This window comes from Petromyzon marinus, chromosome 26 (assembly GCF_048934315.1).
Source record: "Petromyzon marinus isolate PM22_M1 ecotype Great Lakes invasive population chromosome 26, UKy_Petmar_22M1.pri1.0, whole genome shotgun sequence".
Classification (NCBI taxonomy): Eukaryota; Metazoa; Chordata; class Hyperoartia; order Petromyzontiformes; family Petromyzontidae; genus Petromyzon; species Petromyzon marinus.
In genome coordinates this window covers 2,281,530-2,298,920 of record NC_133692.1, presented here as the reverse complement: position 1 = coordinate 2,298,920, position 17,391 = coordinate 2,281,530, and the positions used below count along the sequence as shown (strand labels likewise).

Here is a 17,391-nt window from a genome sequence, read left to right as displayed (position 1 = left end):
CTGGCAGTAAATCCCAAATGAATTCACGAAGTGGAAATGCTGATGCAGCGTCTTTGCAAGCGCCAAAAACGCGTTAATCAATTTCAATTGATTATCCTAAACGTCAAGATTTAACCTATGAGATATGAATGATGCTACGATGTTTACATATCGATGGTTCACTAATCTCCATTGACCGTGCTCAAGCAAGAAAATGACCCGACATCTTCCCGTGTCCAGAACAGACAGGATGTGGCCAGCGTCTCTTGATTGACAGGACAGAGAGAGGGAGGGTGGGGCCCTCTCAGGTGACAACAAGAGAGGAGGAGGAGGGCTCCCTGGTTGGAACAACAACAACGACAACAACAACAACAACAACGACAACAACACCGACGACAACACCGACGACGACAACAACGACGACGTGTATAACCTCGGTCTCACCTTCTTCTCCTTCTCAAGTTTGGCCACAGAGCCCTCCAGACTCTCAACCTCGATCTTGAGGTCCTGCACCTCGTTCTCGAGCCTGCGGCGCCTGCCGGTCAGCTCGGTCGTCGTCCTCTCCTCGTCCTCGAGGCGCGCGTTGAGCTCCGCCACTCTGCCCTCCAGCTCCTTGCGCTGCCGGTCCAGGGAGGTCACCCGGCCCTGGGCGTCCCCCTTCTTTCCGCGCTCCTGCGACACCGCGACACAACACGCGCATCGCAAGCCAGATCAATGCTGCCCTCCTTCCGTCCGTCCTCTCCAACCAGACTTGGATAAAACGTTCAAATAATTCGCGTGTGTATACGTGATGTGGTTTGGAGGTTATGCGAGGGCAATTGTTTTTTTTTACGCGGCTGAATTCTATGGCGATTAATAAGATCTCACGTTTTATCCTATATTTACACTCTTAAACAAAAGAGGCTTGCAAGCATGCGCTTTGCCGCGTTATTTGAAGAAAAAAATACAACGGGTTTTGGAAGAGTGGAAATCCATACGAGCCAGTCGAATCTTTTACTCAGCCAACGCACTCTCAATTTGAAAGCTTAATCATGGCCCTCCCGAGCAAGGAATCATTTTGACCTTAAAAGCACGGCCCCTTTAAAGCTGTTATAAAACTGTGAATGGGGCAGGCAGGAAGCTCGTTAATGTGTACGGACGAGGGAGCTCTCATCAAGCCAAGACGGGCGTCACATACTTCCGCAGCCTCTGCCGATAGAATCAGCTCCTCCAGCCTCACAGAATAGTCATCCCAGTCCAGCTCAGCCTCCGACTCGGACTCCCAGCCAGGACCCAGAGACTTCTCTGATAACGACAGGGACCGCTTCCTTCCTGCCTGCATCATTTCATCCCCCACTGGTCTATGTTGCTTTTTCTCTTGTTTCACCCCCACCTTGCCCGCGTCTGCCCTCTGACCTCCCCGCCCACGACACACACACACAAAATAATTATTACACGTGTAATTTATTCCAAACAGAAAAAAATAAATGCACACTATCACTTGCCCCCCCCCTCCTCCTCCTCCTCGCTACCCCTCTCTACACAGAGCAACGTGAAGCTCAGGACACTCGTTCAGTCAAGCGACTCCCAAAGCCGCTGGGCTGGCAGTGGAGGGGGTGGTCGACCCGCGCTTGTCTGCCTCTCGACTTCTCCGAGTTTCCCAGGTGACTCGCTCGCTCTGCCCCCAAACAACTCCCACCACCCCCCTCCACAGCAGCAGCAGCAGCAAACCCCTCCACGACCGCCGCCCGCCCTGCCACGCGCCGCGCCGATGGGCAACTCCACCCAATCAAGGATAATCAAGGATAATTAAGGATAATTAAGAGTTTTCGCGCATTATTTCATTGGAGGAGCAGCAGCAACTTTGATCTTGTTTGAGGCTGGGTATGGGAGTACGGGGTGGTGCGGCTTTGCATCACGCGTTCACTAAGTGCCGCTTTAAATTATTACGCACCGCATCTTTGGGGTTTGCAAATACAAAATATTTTAAAGGATTGTTTTACATTTACATTTTTTTTCGTATGAGAATTGTACCTCTAAACGAGCACCACAACTAATGTACTGCATCTCGCAGCCGTAACTAATTTTCGAAACGTCACCCCACCGAAACCGTCGCAAAAACATCATTGTCCAATTTTTAGTTTAGCTTTAAAGCAAACAGCACAATTAAGGCAACGACTTACTTGAACTAGGAAGCGAGGATGTTTAAACACTTTCCTCGGCTCGTTGTGTTCTATAAATGGTGACAAGCACTCGGCTTCTCTGCCCTGAGAGCTGCCTTCACGGGCGTCTAAGTAAACTCAAACGAACGCAAAACCGAAACGCAACACCGACTTAATAAAGCCGGTTGGTCTCGATGGCGTTGGAAGGAGAGGCAGGCAGGCGCGAGGGTGGGTGGCTGGGTGGGTTGGGGGAGTTGGATAAGGGAGCTTCAGGTTTGGTGGACAAGGAGCAGCAAGCCAGATGCCATTGGCCATCTCCTTGGTCGCGGCTTTCACAAGGCACCTCGCTAGAAGAAGAAGCCCCATCCCATTGGATGCTTCCGACGCTGCGACTCCACCCCAGCGCCAGGCGAAGGCTGCCCTGGCTTGCTGAACACAACAACCCTAACAGCGCCATGACCCCTCCACCCCTCACTGCCCCCTTGTTCAAGGTGCACCTTTTGTCAACGTTTTTATTGATACATCACAAATCAGGCTGGGTGGATTAATAACAACGCAGGGTCGTGAGAGGCAGTGGATTGACCGTGGCAGATTATTATTGTTATGGTGGGGGGTATTTAATGGGCGCTCTATTTTTCTGTCCCAACACCAAATAGATTACCCTTTTGCAAGGCATCAAGTCTGCATTAACCACACAGTACCTGTGGCAAAACATGCAAACAAACGCGCTCTGATGATACTATAGGCATTGTCTTTGAAACTGATGTGCCTACACCGGAGACTTCATGGCCTTGTCTGAGCAGTGTTATATCAGCGAATGCCCAAAAGGCGAATGGTACAAATACAATGTAAGTATGAGAACACTTATAACTCGTGTCGAGCAGTTTATATCTGAATAAGAATAGGTAAAACCTAAGAACAGGTAAAACCTATTCTTATTTTAATACAAAATATTTGATTAATAAGGACAGGTAAAAAGAATAGGTAAAAACTATTATTTTTCATCATCTTGTAAACTGCCAAAATGTCCCATATATATATTTTTTTATGTTTCTTCTGACTTTGGTTAATCATGAAACAATTGTTGTAGGATCTACACGAAAGCATGTAAGGAGGCTTCTGCTTGCCCCATGTGAATTTTCACGGTTTCCACATGTCACCAAGAGTCTTATCCAGTTTACAATTCATATCTGTTACGCAAAAGGGGGATCTCTTATCAAACATCATTCACGTGGCATTCCTTGGCAGCCAAAAGATGGGGCATGCGAATTCGAGCGACCGACGGCAGATCGCATCGGACTCACCCAGACTTTAGACAGATAGCCATCCTTCTGCACTGCCATTCCCCTCCAAATCATTTCTCAATAACAACATGCCAGTGGCTTTACATCTTTTTAATGTATGACATCGCCAGGGGAAATGTGATTCCGCAAGTGAAGGTGTCCTGGACATTTACTGTAATGTTGGAGAATACCTGTGATTAATGAGTTAAAAGAGTGAATTTAGATTGCCAGTTTAATATTTAAAATACCGTTATTTCCAAAACTATAACTTTTATTACCTAATTCCATTGAAGGATGCAACAAAAATTAACCTTGACATTGAAAAAAAAGTGAACTGTAGAGGAATAGGACAATGCAACTGATAACAAGAACTCCTTCATCTTAAAACTAATTCTCTTTAACTCCTGGGATGATTTCCTGTCAATAAAAGCTACCGTGAAATGTGACAATTTAGAACTAGATGCATAAACAATAATGTCGAGTGAAAAAAAAACGTGTTTAATATGTGTCAGCATGCACAAATGCTTACACTCCAACATGAAACACATAATTCCACATTTTTTGGAAAAAACAAAGCCCAGCTACCTTAAGTAATTTAAATCGACACCTAAATTACTACGTGGAGAAAGTGTGATTTGAAATATGTTCGCGTGCAGGTAATCCTTCAGCCAACGAGATATTAACGTCCGTACGGACCGTGACGGAGATGAGACCACACAGACGCTGAGGAATGTTTCGAAAAACATTCCGGCCTCACACACACACACACACAAAAAAAAATGAATGAAAGCTCTTCTCATCGCTTTTCTGTCCCGGGTCCATCACACAGTGCGCGCTGCACGCACGGCTTGCAGGAGCATGCATGGGTCGTCTGATAGTCTCGGAGCGGAGAGCGCGAACGAGAATCCAGCGCCGATCGCCGCACGCAATACCGAAGTGCACAATGCTTGCAATGCAAACACTGGCACGCATTGAGTGTGTGCGCACATGCAAATGTAAACATGCACTCGATTCACACGTCCACACCTAAGAATTCTATAGTGCTGGATGAATTTGCAAATGACACTTTGAACGATGCTTTTAATTATTTGGAGATCATTGACAACACGCTGCTGCCGTGGGTGTAGTGGTTAGCACACTGGGGTTGCCAATACAGAGTTTGCTGGTATGATCATCTCCTGGCGTAGCAGTTAAAACAATCGGAACATTTCTTAAATCTCCCCACCCCTCGATGCACCCAGCAGCAGAAATGGGTACGCCACTGTTCGTCTCCATTTCTCATAATACTTTACAGGTTTTGTTCCAATATTTGGTTTCCAAGGGGCACAAGGTCCTGCCCTCGATGAACGTACGTATGTTGAACTTCTTTCGCACCGTACGTAGGCAACTGTGCTAATCTGAGGTGCGGAGAAGGACCACAAACTGAACACAAAAAGCAGTTGATTAGGAAGCCACTGGAGCTACGCACTGTTAATTCTAGATTACAAACTAATTCCTTTAGAGCTGCTTTTCGTGTTTAGTTTGTTGTCCTTCCACCGCACGTCTGATGTGCACGGTTGGCTACGTACGGTACGAAAGAAGTTCAACATACGTGCACGTACATATGGCCTTCCCTCATGCCACCGTGGATTTGCATTCACGGCCGGACGGTCGATGAACTCACAGCGTCGAGCTGCTCCTGCAGGGCATTGCGCTCGGTCTCCAAAGTGGCCACCCTCTCTGTGAGCTCCTTTAGATCCTCCACCATCTTCTCCGCGTCCTGCAGGGCTCTCTTCATCTCCTCCTCCTTCTTCTTGCGTTCTTCTTCCTCCTTCAATTGGATGCACATCGGTCTCACCTGCCAAGTCACGACAGCCACACTTTAACATTGTTCTGCAGCAATTCGCTTCAAGCCCAACACAAATTATTTTTCCGAAGTTATTTACGATGCTGAAAACCATTTAAAACACCTTAATGAACACCGAAAAATGTAAAACAATTTTTTTGAATTCCTGTGATATTCTTCTACACAAGACCATGAATACAGGGAGTCGAACACTAAACTGGGACTGTCTGGCACATGACACTTCTGCACATCATTGTTACACTGCTAATAACAAGTCAACACTGCTTCGCATTCTGTTACATTTTTTAGCTTGTAGGAGTGCGATAATTTAAACAAGAATTAATACGAACGCCATTTGAAAGCGGGACGCGGGAATATGCACCCATGTTGTTTTGAGGAGACACGGTATATATGACATCAGATTCTAAGATACAAAAACCTACACACATCTGATGGTGAGTCCCCAAAAATTGGGGTCGGTGGGGGCTAGTTATTTAATTATTAATGGGTTTCAATTGTGCTGATTTCAAATATCAAAACTACATTTTCGCTGGTGCTTTTGGCGAAAAACGACAGTGGAAACTAAGGCCAATAGTTAGCAGGAAACACCCCCGTTACCAGTTACTGACACTCCACTATAGCCTTTCATTTTATTTAACATACACTTAAAAAAAAATGTTATGCCTTTAACCGATAACATTTATGCACATATTAATGATACGTACTTGAACAATTCTGTAACATTTTTTATGGACGTCTGCTGTGAAAACAGCCCAAATTGCATCACATTGGAGGACGCACAAGTCCACCGTGGCGAACAAAGAATCGACGGGGAATTACACGGTCGAAATGTTGCAAAACAGGCAATGACATTTTGAAGAGGCATCCGCGAGGTGAAGAAAGCTAACGTTGTGAGCGAGAATAGACCCCGAAGCGTGAGGTACACTTTTGAGAAGTGGGCAATCTACCGATGTGAGAGAGTTGAAGTAGTTTTGACACACGAGAGGGAGAGAGAGAGAGAAAAAAATCAGCACACTTGGGCCAACATGCGTACAATCGCCATCACTTCAAATTAAGGTAATTTTTTTTATTTTATTCGCGGGCTGAACTGCTCAATGCGCACATCACAATTATAATCCGAGCGCTGCCCTTTTGGCAGAGAGACGCAGCGAAAGGCAGTGTGATGAAACATTTGTGTAAATTATATTTGTGCGGGGGCTATGTGAGTGCCAGCTGACATTGAGCGAGATTGGCGAACTGGAACAGTGTGGGGGGGGGGGGAGGAAAAAAACCGCGAGGTTTAGTCGTTACGTACTTGAGCCAGGTGCTTCACTTGCACACTAACGATGGGGTTTTCCTGCTGGAAATCCGTGTAAAACATGAACACTCTCTTGTCCATCCCACCCGTGGCGCCGAGAGGCCGCGTCAAAACCCCGCGCTCCTTCGGACCCGCTCGGGCGGTCGACGTTTTTAGGCGCGGGCGTTCGTGCGCCCGCCCGCGCGTGCCCGTGAGTGCGTGCCCGTGAGTGCGTGCCCGTGAGTGCGTGCCGGGGCGTGCGTGCCGGGGCGTGCGTGCGTGGAGGGGGGTGTTTTTTTTTTGGGTTACGCCGCGAGGGGAGGGCTTTGTGGAGCTCGCACGCCCGTGAGAGGCGTCGATGACTGAGAAGCTCAAACCTGCCGCCCCGAGAGAGAGAGAGGCAGAGAGGAGTGCCGCCCGGTCCGGTCTAAGCACGGGCAAATTGGTGGCGCTGCGGGTGCGCTCAGGAACGATGTCAGTAGGTGACCGCTTCACCGAGGGAGCGAGCGGTGGTGTAGCCGGTTCGTGCTTCCGGCGACCCGAGTTCGATTCCCACTCACGGTCAACGACGGTGACGAATATCTGAAACCGGCTCCTAGGCCCTCCCCCTAGGTCGACTCAGCCTCAAATGAATACTTGCTGCGGTGTGTAAACAGCACCACTGGGGAGAGAAAGGCGGCCCGGTCGTGGTGCTGGCCACCCACCCCCTCGTGTGCTGTTCCGGCCTTCGTAGGTGCCCACTAAGAGCACTTGCCCCAACAGTATGCTAAGGCTATACGGGGGATCTTTGTCTTTTGCTGCTGAGCAAACACGGAGTTCTTTGCTTTTGGCCGAGGGCCATTTTGCACCCGACAGGTCTATTGCAGAAGTACATTCGTTCGCTGCAATTGTGTGAGCCCTTTGTTGCATTGTCATGTCACTTCTCTCTTCTTTTAGAGTTCCCCTTTTCAGAGGCTGTACGGAGGGAGGCGATGGAGCAGTGTGGGGTGGGTGGTAGAGGTTAGCTAGCTGTGCCACGCGGAACCTGACGACCTGAGCTCGATTCACATCGGTGGCGAGTGGTACCACGAATGGTCCTGCCCTCCGACCTCACCCGTTTCGCCAAACCCGCAATTACCAGCGTGGCGAAGTATGGTCAAACAAGACCCCCTAACTGACATGATGTGGGTAAGTGTTCATCAGTTGATGGATTGAGCATGGGTGGAATTATGACTATATATTTTTTTGCTATATGCAGAGCCTTCCAAACATATGTTAGTACAGGCTGGAAGGCTTGTTTAAATTCCCAACACGAGTTTTTTTTTTCTCTGGCAAATATTTGATTTCCAATGGAACCGTCACGGTTCAGTAGCATGTGAAATAATATTTCTATCTGCATACATCAATGAGAGGATGGGAAAATAAAAATTCAAAATGCTATCTGCCTAGACAAATTGTTGTGTTACCGCTGCACGTTGATAAATGCATTGTTGGGAATGCACGCACATACGCAGTCCCATCTTCAGACTGCGCAGTGGATGTCTTTGCAAATGCCTGATCAGTTAAACATCTGCGGTTGCCTGCTCATACGCCTATACGTTATTATTCCTTTACTTAAGTCGTATATACACAGCACTGCATATATATACGTCAAGGTATATATGAAATAGTGTGCGTGTGTTGTTGAGAGGGCGCTTCTACATTGGCCACGCCAGTTGCTATAAATTCCCGTAACGTTGAAGGGAAATGGATCTATGATCACATTGTGAATCCTAAACACCTGAAGGGAGTGCCGTGACCTACACGTGGCTGGTAGGCAAACGACAGTGGCAGGAAAGAGCACTACCTTCGTGTAGAGTCGGAACCAGGGCCAGTGACGCAGCTGAAGGAAGCTTCGAACGTTGGACTGAATAATCACCATGGCATCCCTGTTTGAGAGAACGCACGCACGCACGCACGAAACCCCCCACACCCCCTCCAAATAAAACTCCAGATTTCATTGGGCTTCATAAAAGGTATGACGGCAGTGCAACGTATCGTAGCCATTTCTCTCAATCCATTGTTGAAGGCAGGCCTCGCTACTCCATCAGTTTAGTTTGAGCGTGTTTACAAACGCACTCATGAGGGAACACTCTTCTAGGACTGAAGAGCCTACACCAACAGCTGCCAATATACACACACACACACAGTAATAGGTAAATAATACTCGAGTATATGAAAAACTCATTAGAAATTGTGTTCACGGGAATCAATAATTTCGCAATTTGTATATTTCTGCAAATTGCTCAGGTGCTGTCGAGTATTTTCTTCCAGTTTTTGTTTTGGTAACCTTTAGATTTCAACTCCACACCAGCATTTTGCGAGCGACGCATTTTAATGTCTCGTGCCTGTCCCCACGTGCCGCTCCGCACAGCAGAAGCATCCACTTGTAAAGCCAAAGGCCCCCCCCCACCCCCCCGCTTTACTTTTCTTTCGTAAACTCAGCGGTGTACTTAGGCCGGCGAGCTTCAAAGCCGGGGGTTTAACGTTATCTGGGGCAAAACCCATGCCCAAACATTCCCACGGCTCAACCGCCGGGCAGCCCGTCCATGCTACCGCACTCGCTATCGGGGGCAGGCATCAAGGTCCCCACCCACCCCCCCCCCCCCCGTGAAACTCAATCGCACGGTAAAACCAGATAATAGGACGAGACCCGCCTTTGACCTCCTTTCGCGAGCGCGAAGGAGCCAAGCTGGTGTCGCGATGTGACGATGAGCCCCGCTCTCTAATGGCCGACCGTGCCGACAGCAGAAGCGCACAACCCGATTTGGGGTCGTGTAAACATAATTAACCCATTGATTTCCCTCGATTTTGTAACCGCTGGAGTCACAAAATATCGGCGCGCTATCACGTTACTGTGTCATCACGCGAATGTTCAAACGTTAAATGTGGAATTTTGTGGCCGGCTTCGTACAACTGGTGCCGTAATTGGGCAATTTATAACGATGTGACACTGAGAAGCAGCTATATCTGTGCCATTTTAGTTCAATATGTCCTCGTTACACTGTAAAGTTTGCCTGGATCTTGATGATTGCATTCTCTGGCCATGGACGCTTATCGACTGATATTAAAACCTAACATTAAAACCTAAGCAAAGGCTTGGATGATGATCATGTGTACCAGTATCTAAAACAACACTTACATTTTATTGAGAGAAAAAAAAACCCTGCAACATTTACATTTTAATAAGTTACTCAGAGCTCACAATCTGTTTTTAAGGCCAACCAAAGCGACGTATAAAAAAAGGAAAAGTATAATTCTGATCATAAGTCAATTAATATTTCATGCCTTTAGTTAAATGCATGCAGCAAAATAAATAAGCGGAAACGGTCCTTAAATAATGGATGTCGCCAAAGAGGCATTCCGACAACCATTCCCGAGATGCCGGAGACCCTTAATAATACATGGAAATGGCAGGGAATCAACTCACCTCTTGTCCAGGACCTTCTGGAAGTCACGGCGGAAAACTTTGCCGCGGCAAGAGGCCTGCAGCTTGGTGATGAAGCGGCAGATGCAGTCATCGCGGAAGTCTTCCAGTTTGCCGAGAACGCCGGCCCTGAAAAACACCTGCACGGGGAGAGCCGGGGGCGCATAGGGATGCAAATGGCGCAAGTTCGATTACCCCTGAAGATTTCTTTAAATCTTTGAATAGAAATATATAATTATGGAACAAAACTGAAACGTGCAACAACAAAAAAGCAAAACGTGGAGAGGCTCACGCTTGGAATTTACGTTTAAGGACAGAACGAGGAACACACGGATTAGAGAACATGGGTCGGTAATTGACAATTGTTTAAACTGTTGGGAAAAGTAACTGGGACTGGGGAAGGTCACTTCGCTGTAAGGGATGAATCATGGCCGATGGTCAAGAATAATGAAACGTGTCCTAGAGGACACCTGCCGAGGAAATAGAGTGATGAAATCAGACATAAAGCTTTCGTTACTGCAGGAATACATATTCTATGGGTCGTTCGGTAAAGCCACGTAGATAGAAAAAGAATACAAATATCACGACGTTTCGATCGCAACACAAGCAATCGTCTTCATGAAATCAGCTTTGTGTACAGGTGGACGATTACATTGTGGGATCATCAGAGATGGTGACAGCTTCGGGAGTCCTTCATACAGCAGTGGATTGATCATATATGATGATGATAATTAAATGAAGTACCAATATGACTTCATAAACTATTCTCTTTGGGTGGGTTCCCCATTTTAAATCAATCAGTATGAATAAATAAGCCACTACCCGATTATGCAAAAAATAATCACAACGCCACATAAATAAATACAGGCAATTTTATTTTCACTTGCACCACGGCAAAAAACATTCGTACGATATTTATTTATTTTGCTCCACGCAAAATCAACAAATATTAATTTTTCATTGGAATATTCTTTTGTTCCAGGGCAACGGTGGCGCTGAAAGCACATGCACGAATCGGTCCCCCGTTCCTTCCTGCAGCACTTTGCATCTCTCTCACCTTTGTGAAGCCAATCCTGTACTCATCCTCCACAAGATTTGTGGATTTCAAAACCTTCTCTGTGATGGCCTTAGGATCAGTCTCCGTCTTTCCAGCAAGTAGGTTAATGATTGAGTAACTAAGATATAAAGAAAACGCACGGTGATATTATTCCTTCCAAAAAAAACACGTTTTTAAAAAATCTAAATGCGTCATGAATCTGGAACTACATAAACACTTCTTGACGGAAAATCTACCAACTACACATTGCGATACAGCATATACACAGACGTATTTTTATTTCTAAACAGTATGCACACACATGTAAACATATCAACACTTCATAATAAAGGTTTTTGGGTTAGATCGCGTTTATTTATAAATGTGTCGTAACCCTCCACCACCCGACACGGCCAATCAGCAAAAAAAAAGTGTCACGTTGACAAAAGACAAATAATTCACTACTTTAGCCCACCGGTGTGTTGAAGAGTGAATCCACATTTACAGTTTGAGTACGACGTTTCGCTGGTAAATACATCCAGCATCATCGGGCAATTCGCCAGAATGGTAAAGCACTTGCTTGCTCCCGGTTTTATATATATATTATATATAATATATAATACTCAAACTGTAAATGTGGATTCACTCTTCAACACACCGGTGGGCTAAAGTAGTGAATTATTTGTCTTTTGTAAACGTGACACTTTTTTTTTGCTGATTGGCCGTGTCGGGTGGTGGAGGGTTACGACACATTTATAAATAAACGCGATCTAACCCAAAAACCTTTATTATGAATAATATTGGTCGCGAAAACCTACGTGTTAAATATCAACACTTGTTTGATAACTTGGTAATACAAGTCCACAAAGACTGAATGTTCTATCTTTAAACATAGCAATCACAAACATAAATGCGTTTTGTATATATCATTGTATAGGTGATAACGCCCCGTAAATACGACAACATTATGCACAAATCACCCAACCCTGTCCGATCTCGGAAGCTCAGCAGATTTTGAGCCTGGATAGTGCTTGGACGGGTCGCCAGCATGTGTATAACACACGTGAGCAGTAGAGGGCAGTGAAGCAAAATCCACTGCTGTTCTGTACCCCCCCCTCCCACCCACCCTCCCACCCTGACCATCTCGCACTGACCAGCGTGGTGAAGCATGGTCACATATCGCCCATGGCATGGAGAGCATGGGGAGGCCGTCTATACAGCGGTGGATTGACAAAACAGGATGTGCATGTGGAATGATAGCACCCAGGGACAGAGCCTCAGATACATCTAGAGTAACTTTGCTGTTGCTTCTTAAACAAAATATTTTGACAGTCGCTGATATAAATTGACTTCAGGTGTGTGCCGTATTTGGAGGATCTTGACTCGCTCAGCTTTCAAGACCGGCGCATGACTTAACTCATCATGCCTACAGAGTCAATACAATAAGTACAGGTATTGCTGTAGTTTGGGATAAGTTAACAGATGCCACGCTATGAAAAGACTTGCCCCCCAGCAAGGAAATGTGGATTTTTTGTGACTCACTCAGGGCCACTAACACATGCGGATTTGCATTTAAGTATGCATTCAAATGTCTCACCAACTCAAGGCGCCTTATCACATCTCATCTCGACCATGCCCTCCTGCAGTATGGCCAAGGAGACTCCGAATGGCAGATCTCCCTATGTGACACAAGATGTCCTTGCAAATGGGCCTTGGTTTAGCAGTGGGGGGCAATGTTACTATGCTGTTTTTTTCCCCAATTAAGTAATATTCGAATCTATTTTCATATTAAGTATTTTTTTGTAATTTTGCCAAGTTGAACTATGACACTGGCACATATAGCCTACTTTAAAAAAATATATAGAACGCCATGAGGTCTTTGACGTTCACCATGAAGCAGAATGCAAGTATTCATAGTAAATTCCTCCATGGTGTTACCCAGGGTGGCCCGCTGGGCTCGAACAGCAACGTTGCGACAAGTGGCGAACGTGCTTTAACGTCTCGGCCATCTCACCGCCCCTGAGCAGATGCGTGCGATTGTGATTTTCTGGCTGGAACGGGATGGGTGTTTAGGCTCACCGCTGCACAAACTCGGGGTAGAGAGTTCTGTTGGGGAAGCCTTTGCGACAGATACGGATGCCCTCCAGCACACCGTTGCAGGCCAGCTGGTGCAGGATGAGGTGAGCGTCCACCACGCCTGTGTGAAGGTCAGGCCAGAGGCCGTTAGTTCACACAGCAAGAACACAGAGGCGACGGGGCCCCTGTGTGGGGGCTGCACGTCGCATTCACGCAAACCTCCGCGTAAAAAGAGAGTGCGACTTCAAGGAATGCAGCCGCCACACACGCCTGTCTCTGCAGGACGGCATTAGGATTTCGACGAACCTTACTTTACTAGAATGGAAATTATAATTGCCCACAAGCCTCAAATTATGTGATGGACATCTTAAGCCAAGCTCAATTCCATGTGCATGGTTTTAAAATAAATCTGGAAACGTTGAAATATTTCCGTGGCTGAAAACAGAGATCTGCTTGTGTGTTATACTCGTGTGTACAGTATGTATGCACTAGAAGTGTGTGGTTAAACTGATTTCAATTCCAAATTGGAATTTAAGATTTTTTATCGGCTTATTTTGCTCCTAGTCGTTGTGTTTAGTTGCATCATTTTACAGATAGTGTTTATTTTTAGGAAATAAAAATTGCCAATTTGTGCAAAAGCAATATCGCTCTTAGTTTACAAGTGCTGCAATGTGACTGGATGGTTACAGCCTCGGACATCTGGTGTGCCCCGAACATTTTACACATGTGAATGGCAGGATGACATTAACTGTCAACTTCTGGATTAATTGTTTATTCCAGGTTTTTTTTATTGACCCTCCATTCACTTGTTATACGGTGAGAATAATTCACTCGCAATGACTTGAAAATAAAGAACATTTGCATAAATCATGATGCATTTCAGCACTTAAGAATAATTGTTGTTGTTTTCATGTAACCTTGAAAAACGGAATGTCTCAAGACCTGGATGGGTCTGGGGTGGCTAAAGAGGTCCCTCCTCTCCCTCCCTCACCCCCTCCCTCCCTTCCCCTCCCCTTCCCTGCCTCCTTCCCTCCCCTCCCTCCCTCCTTCCCTTCCCCTGCCTCCCTCCCTCCCTCTCCTCCCTCCCTCCACTTCCTCCCTCCCCTGCCTCCCTCCTTCCCCTCCCCTGCCTCCCTCCCCTCCCCTGCCTCCCTCCTTCCCCTCCCCTGCCTCTCTCCCTCCCCTCCCTCCCTCCCTCCAATTCCTCCCTCCCTCCCCTGCCTCCCTCCTTCCCCTCCCCTGCCTCTCTCCCTCCCCTCCCTCCCTCCCTCCAATTCCTCCCTCCCTCCCCTGCCTCCCTCCCTCCTTCCCCTCCCCTGACTCCCTCCCTCCCCTCCCTCCCTCCACTTTCTCCCTCCCTCCCATGCCTCCCTCCCTCCCCTCTCAAGGACCAGCTTCCTTCAGCTGCGTCACTGGCCCTGGTTCCGAATCTACATGAAGGTTCCGCTGTCTTGCCACTGCTATTTGCCTACCGGCCAGTGTAGTTAACGCAATCCCTTGAAGAGCTGGAGCATAATGCACGATAGGCAAATGCAGATCGTATCGTTTTCGATCCGTTTCTCATTTGTTTCCAGTTTGTTTACGTATATATGTTGAACTTATTTCGCACCGTACGTGCCAACCGTGCTGACTGTGTCGTGTACTCCCCACCACCCACCCCTGGGTTTTTGTATACCCCCACCCCACCCCCCCCCCCCCCTTTAAACAAGGTCACGCCACATGGTTGGTCAATACTTGTTCAGGCGTGTTGGATATTTTAACGAGAATGTTTGCATGTGGGGAACAAAACAGCGCACGGATAGCTTAGGTTAAGTGTATTTTGTTGAACCAGTTGAGAAATCAAGAGTTCAGGATGAGTCTCGTTTGCAAGAGTGAGCTCGTGCATGAGTCTGCCATTATGTGGCGATAATTGCTAAGTATAATCCCAATCGAGTAAATTTGCAGGTAATTTTCTAATATGGGTAGATTATGACCCAGACGTCGGCACACATTTATTATTTTTACACTTGCAGTATTAATCAGGGCGGCCCGCTGGATTCGAACCGTTAACTACAAGCGGCCAACGTGCTGGGCCGTCTCGCCAGGTATGTTGAGTATTTGGCTGCTATAAATGTCCACGTGACAAGCCACTTCGTTGAGCAATCATTTGTGCCCAGGTCGATTCTGAAAAAGAGCTACGTAGCTCAGTGGGCCGTACCTGGTAAAATAAATAAAAAGTTTAAGAGTTACGTGACTAACATACTTGCTGTCCTGGCTTTTCGTAGACTTGCCAATCTGTGATCACGTCACGCGATTCCTTCTGCATGATTACCAACAGTGCCTCAAAAAGTGCTGGGTTAATTATACATGCACTGCCCTGTCGAGCAAGGAAGGTGTCAGGACAGATTTCAACTTCCATAGAAATGAATTAAAAAGCACTTTTGGAGTTGGTGCCATTCTTTATAGTGCAAGGCTATAAAAAAGGCGCCACGTGGCATAGACAATCATAGTCTGCAGTAGTTTTACACAAGACGGCCACGTTGCTGTGCGCTTGCCTTTACTCAACTGTAATTTGAAAGTAATTTTCAAAATTGATCGAAATAAAAAAAATTGGCCGCCACACACGGCCTACAACCCCTTCTCCAGAGCAATACAAAAGTATACAGAAGACACAATTTCAGGAAAGGCTCTTCTTCAAAGCAGAAGGACAGTTTTTCAAAACATCTCCTTATATAGATTATTTTGTTTACTTTGATCGCCAGTCATCCACTGTGGAACAGACGGCAAACATGTTTTGGTCAATGCACGCACAGTGTTGAACGGGGCGACCGCGTGGGCTTGAGCCGCAATCCTCTGCAGTTTACTCGGCCAGGTCAATGCCCCGCTGACTCCAGGCGGATAACCGCCAGCGTCTCTCCACTGCAGCCCAGCGTACAGGAAGGCTATACCGTGCACACGGGTGGACGATTATTGTACCACTGTAATTTTATTTCATTAGTTAAAAGCAGAATGATGGAGAAGCATCATTTTCCACATCGGTAGCAGTATGGCGGACGATGATTTGAAAAATATAGTAATTCAGACATCCACCCATAGGTGTTACGAGTAAGTAATCACAACGGGCCAATGGCCCCGTGAAATATTATTGCCTGCTCTCCAGGTCAGGTCACGCTTTTTGAAATACAAAAAAAAACCGTGCAACGTGGAAAGGTTGCTTTTTTTGCTTACTTTTAGTGCGTTGCTCATCCTCATTCTACATTTGGTTTTGAGTTACAAGCAGAGTGACGAGCACACTTCAATAATGATTCGCAATTAATGTGTTGGGTCAGATCACCTGAGGATGCTGGCCATGACGGCCGGCGAAACGTGGTACCCAATTGTAAAATGTGCGTGGATTCCTCTCCAACAACAGCGGTGGTGCTTCTGAAGCGGTGATACATCGCTTTGCATGTTTATCACGTGACAGCGTCATTAATCGGCTGTGTTTGGATGGAGGAGGGTACAGGACACACATTCTCCTTACCGTGCTCTGGCCCCAAGAAATGTATTCCGAATCATAATATTAATCACGAAAGCCTGCACGTATTACACTTCAATAAATCAGTGGTAGTTTATTATCGATGAGACTTGGCTCACCTGATTTCTTGAACTCATTGGGGACGATGCAGCGGACAAAGTGAGGAGAGGTGCTGTGAAGGGTCGCCATGAGCTTGTTCAGCTGCTCCTGGATTGCGCAAGGCAGCAGTGGAAAACACAATTTGTCTCTACAGAGAACACACCCGGTGTGATATATAATTAAAGAAGATTCTTACTGGTTGTATCGTAACACATGTAACCGCGATTGTGTTGCTAAGATCTGTACTGTATAACATCTGTACCCGTCGCAGGAAGCCTGTGAAATAGGGCTGAACAGTTCATTGGGCCCTTCCTGCTGAAATAAATCAAATCGATCTGCTATCTGTCTTCGAGATTGAATATGAAAGATGAAAATGACAGTGGTGAAAAAGCATGCAAGTTGTGCCGATTATCTATTTGGATTGTCAAAAAAATAAGACAACACTTTTAAGAAGGAAAAAAATATACGAAAATAGGCAACATTTTGGGCAATGTCCTCTCTCCATGGCAACACAACTTATATAAAAGGCAAAACATTTAGGAAAGGCTCTTTTGCGCTTGTGCAGCACACACTTAAACAAAAACTGGATTATATAAAGGAAGGTGAACTCACTCTATAAAAAACTGATACGGTCTGGAAGGCTGAGCCTTTCTTCTGCTTCTGCTTGGCGCCGGCTGGGGGAAGTAAAAATAGATCACAACAAGATAAAGCAAT

At 46.4% G+C, this 17,391-nt stretch overlaps 1 protein-coding gene across 2 annotated transcripts in view; it reads right to left on the bottom strand.

Annotated features, from left to right (window-relative positions):
* The window catches only part of LOC116946140 (myosin-16-like), an 88,084-nt gene that overhangs the window by 50,369 nt on the left and 20,324 nt on the right, over positions 1-17,391 (bottom strand). For both annotated transcript variants that reach the window (XM_032961034.2, XM_032961033.2), the window contains exons 17-24: positions 17,290-17,351; positions 16,698-16,785; positions 13,086-13,203; positions 11,028-11,145; positions 9,974-10,110; positions 8,351-8,432; positions 5,067-5,240; positions 424-651 (exon numbers count right to left, since the gene is read on the bottom strand). In XM_032961034.2, coding sequence (XP_032816925.1) covers positions 424-651; positions 5,067-5,240; positions 8,351-8,432; positions 9,974-10,110; positions 11,028-11,145; positions 13,086-13,203; positions 16,698-16,785; positions 17,290-17,351 — 1,007 coding nt within the window. The remainder of the gene's footprint in view (positions 1-423; positions 652-5,066; positions 5,241-8,350; positions 8,433-9,973; positions 10,111-11,027; positions 11,146-13,085; positions 13,204-16,697; positions 16,786-17,289; positions 17,352-17,391) is intronic.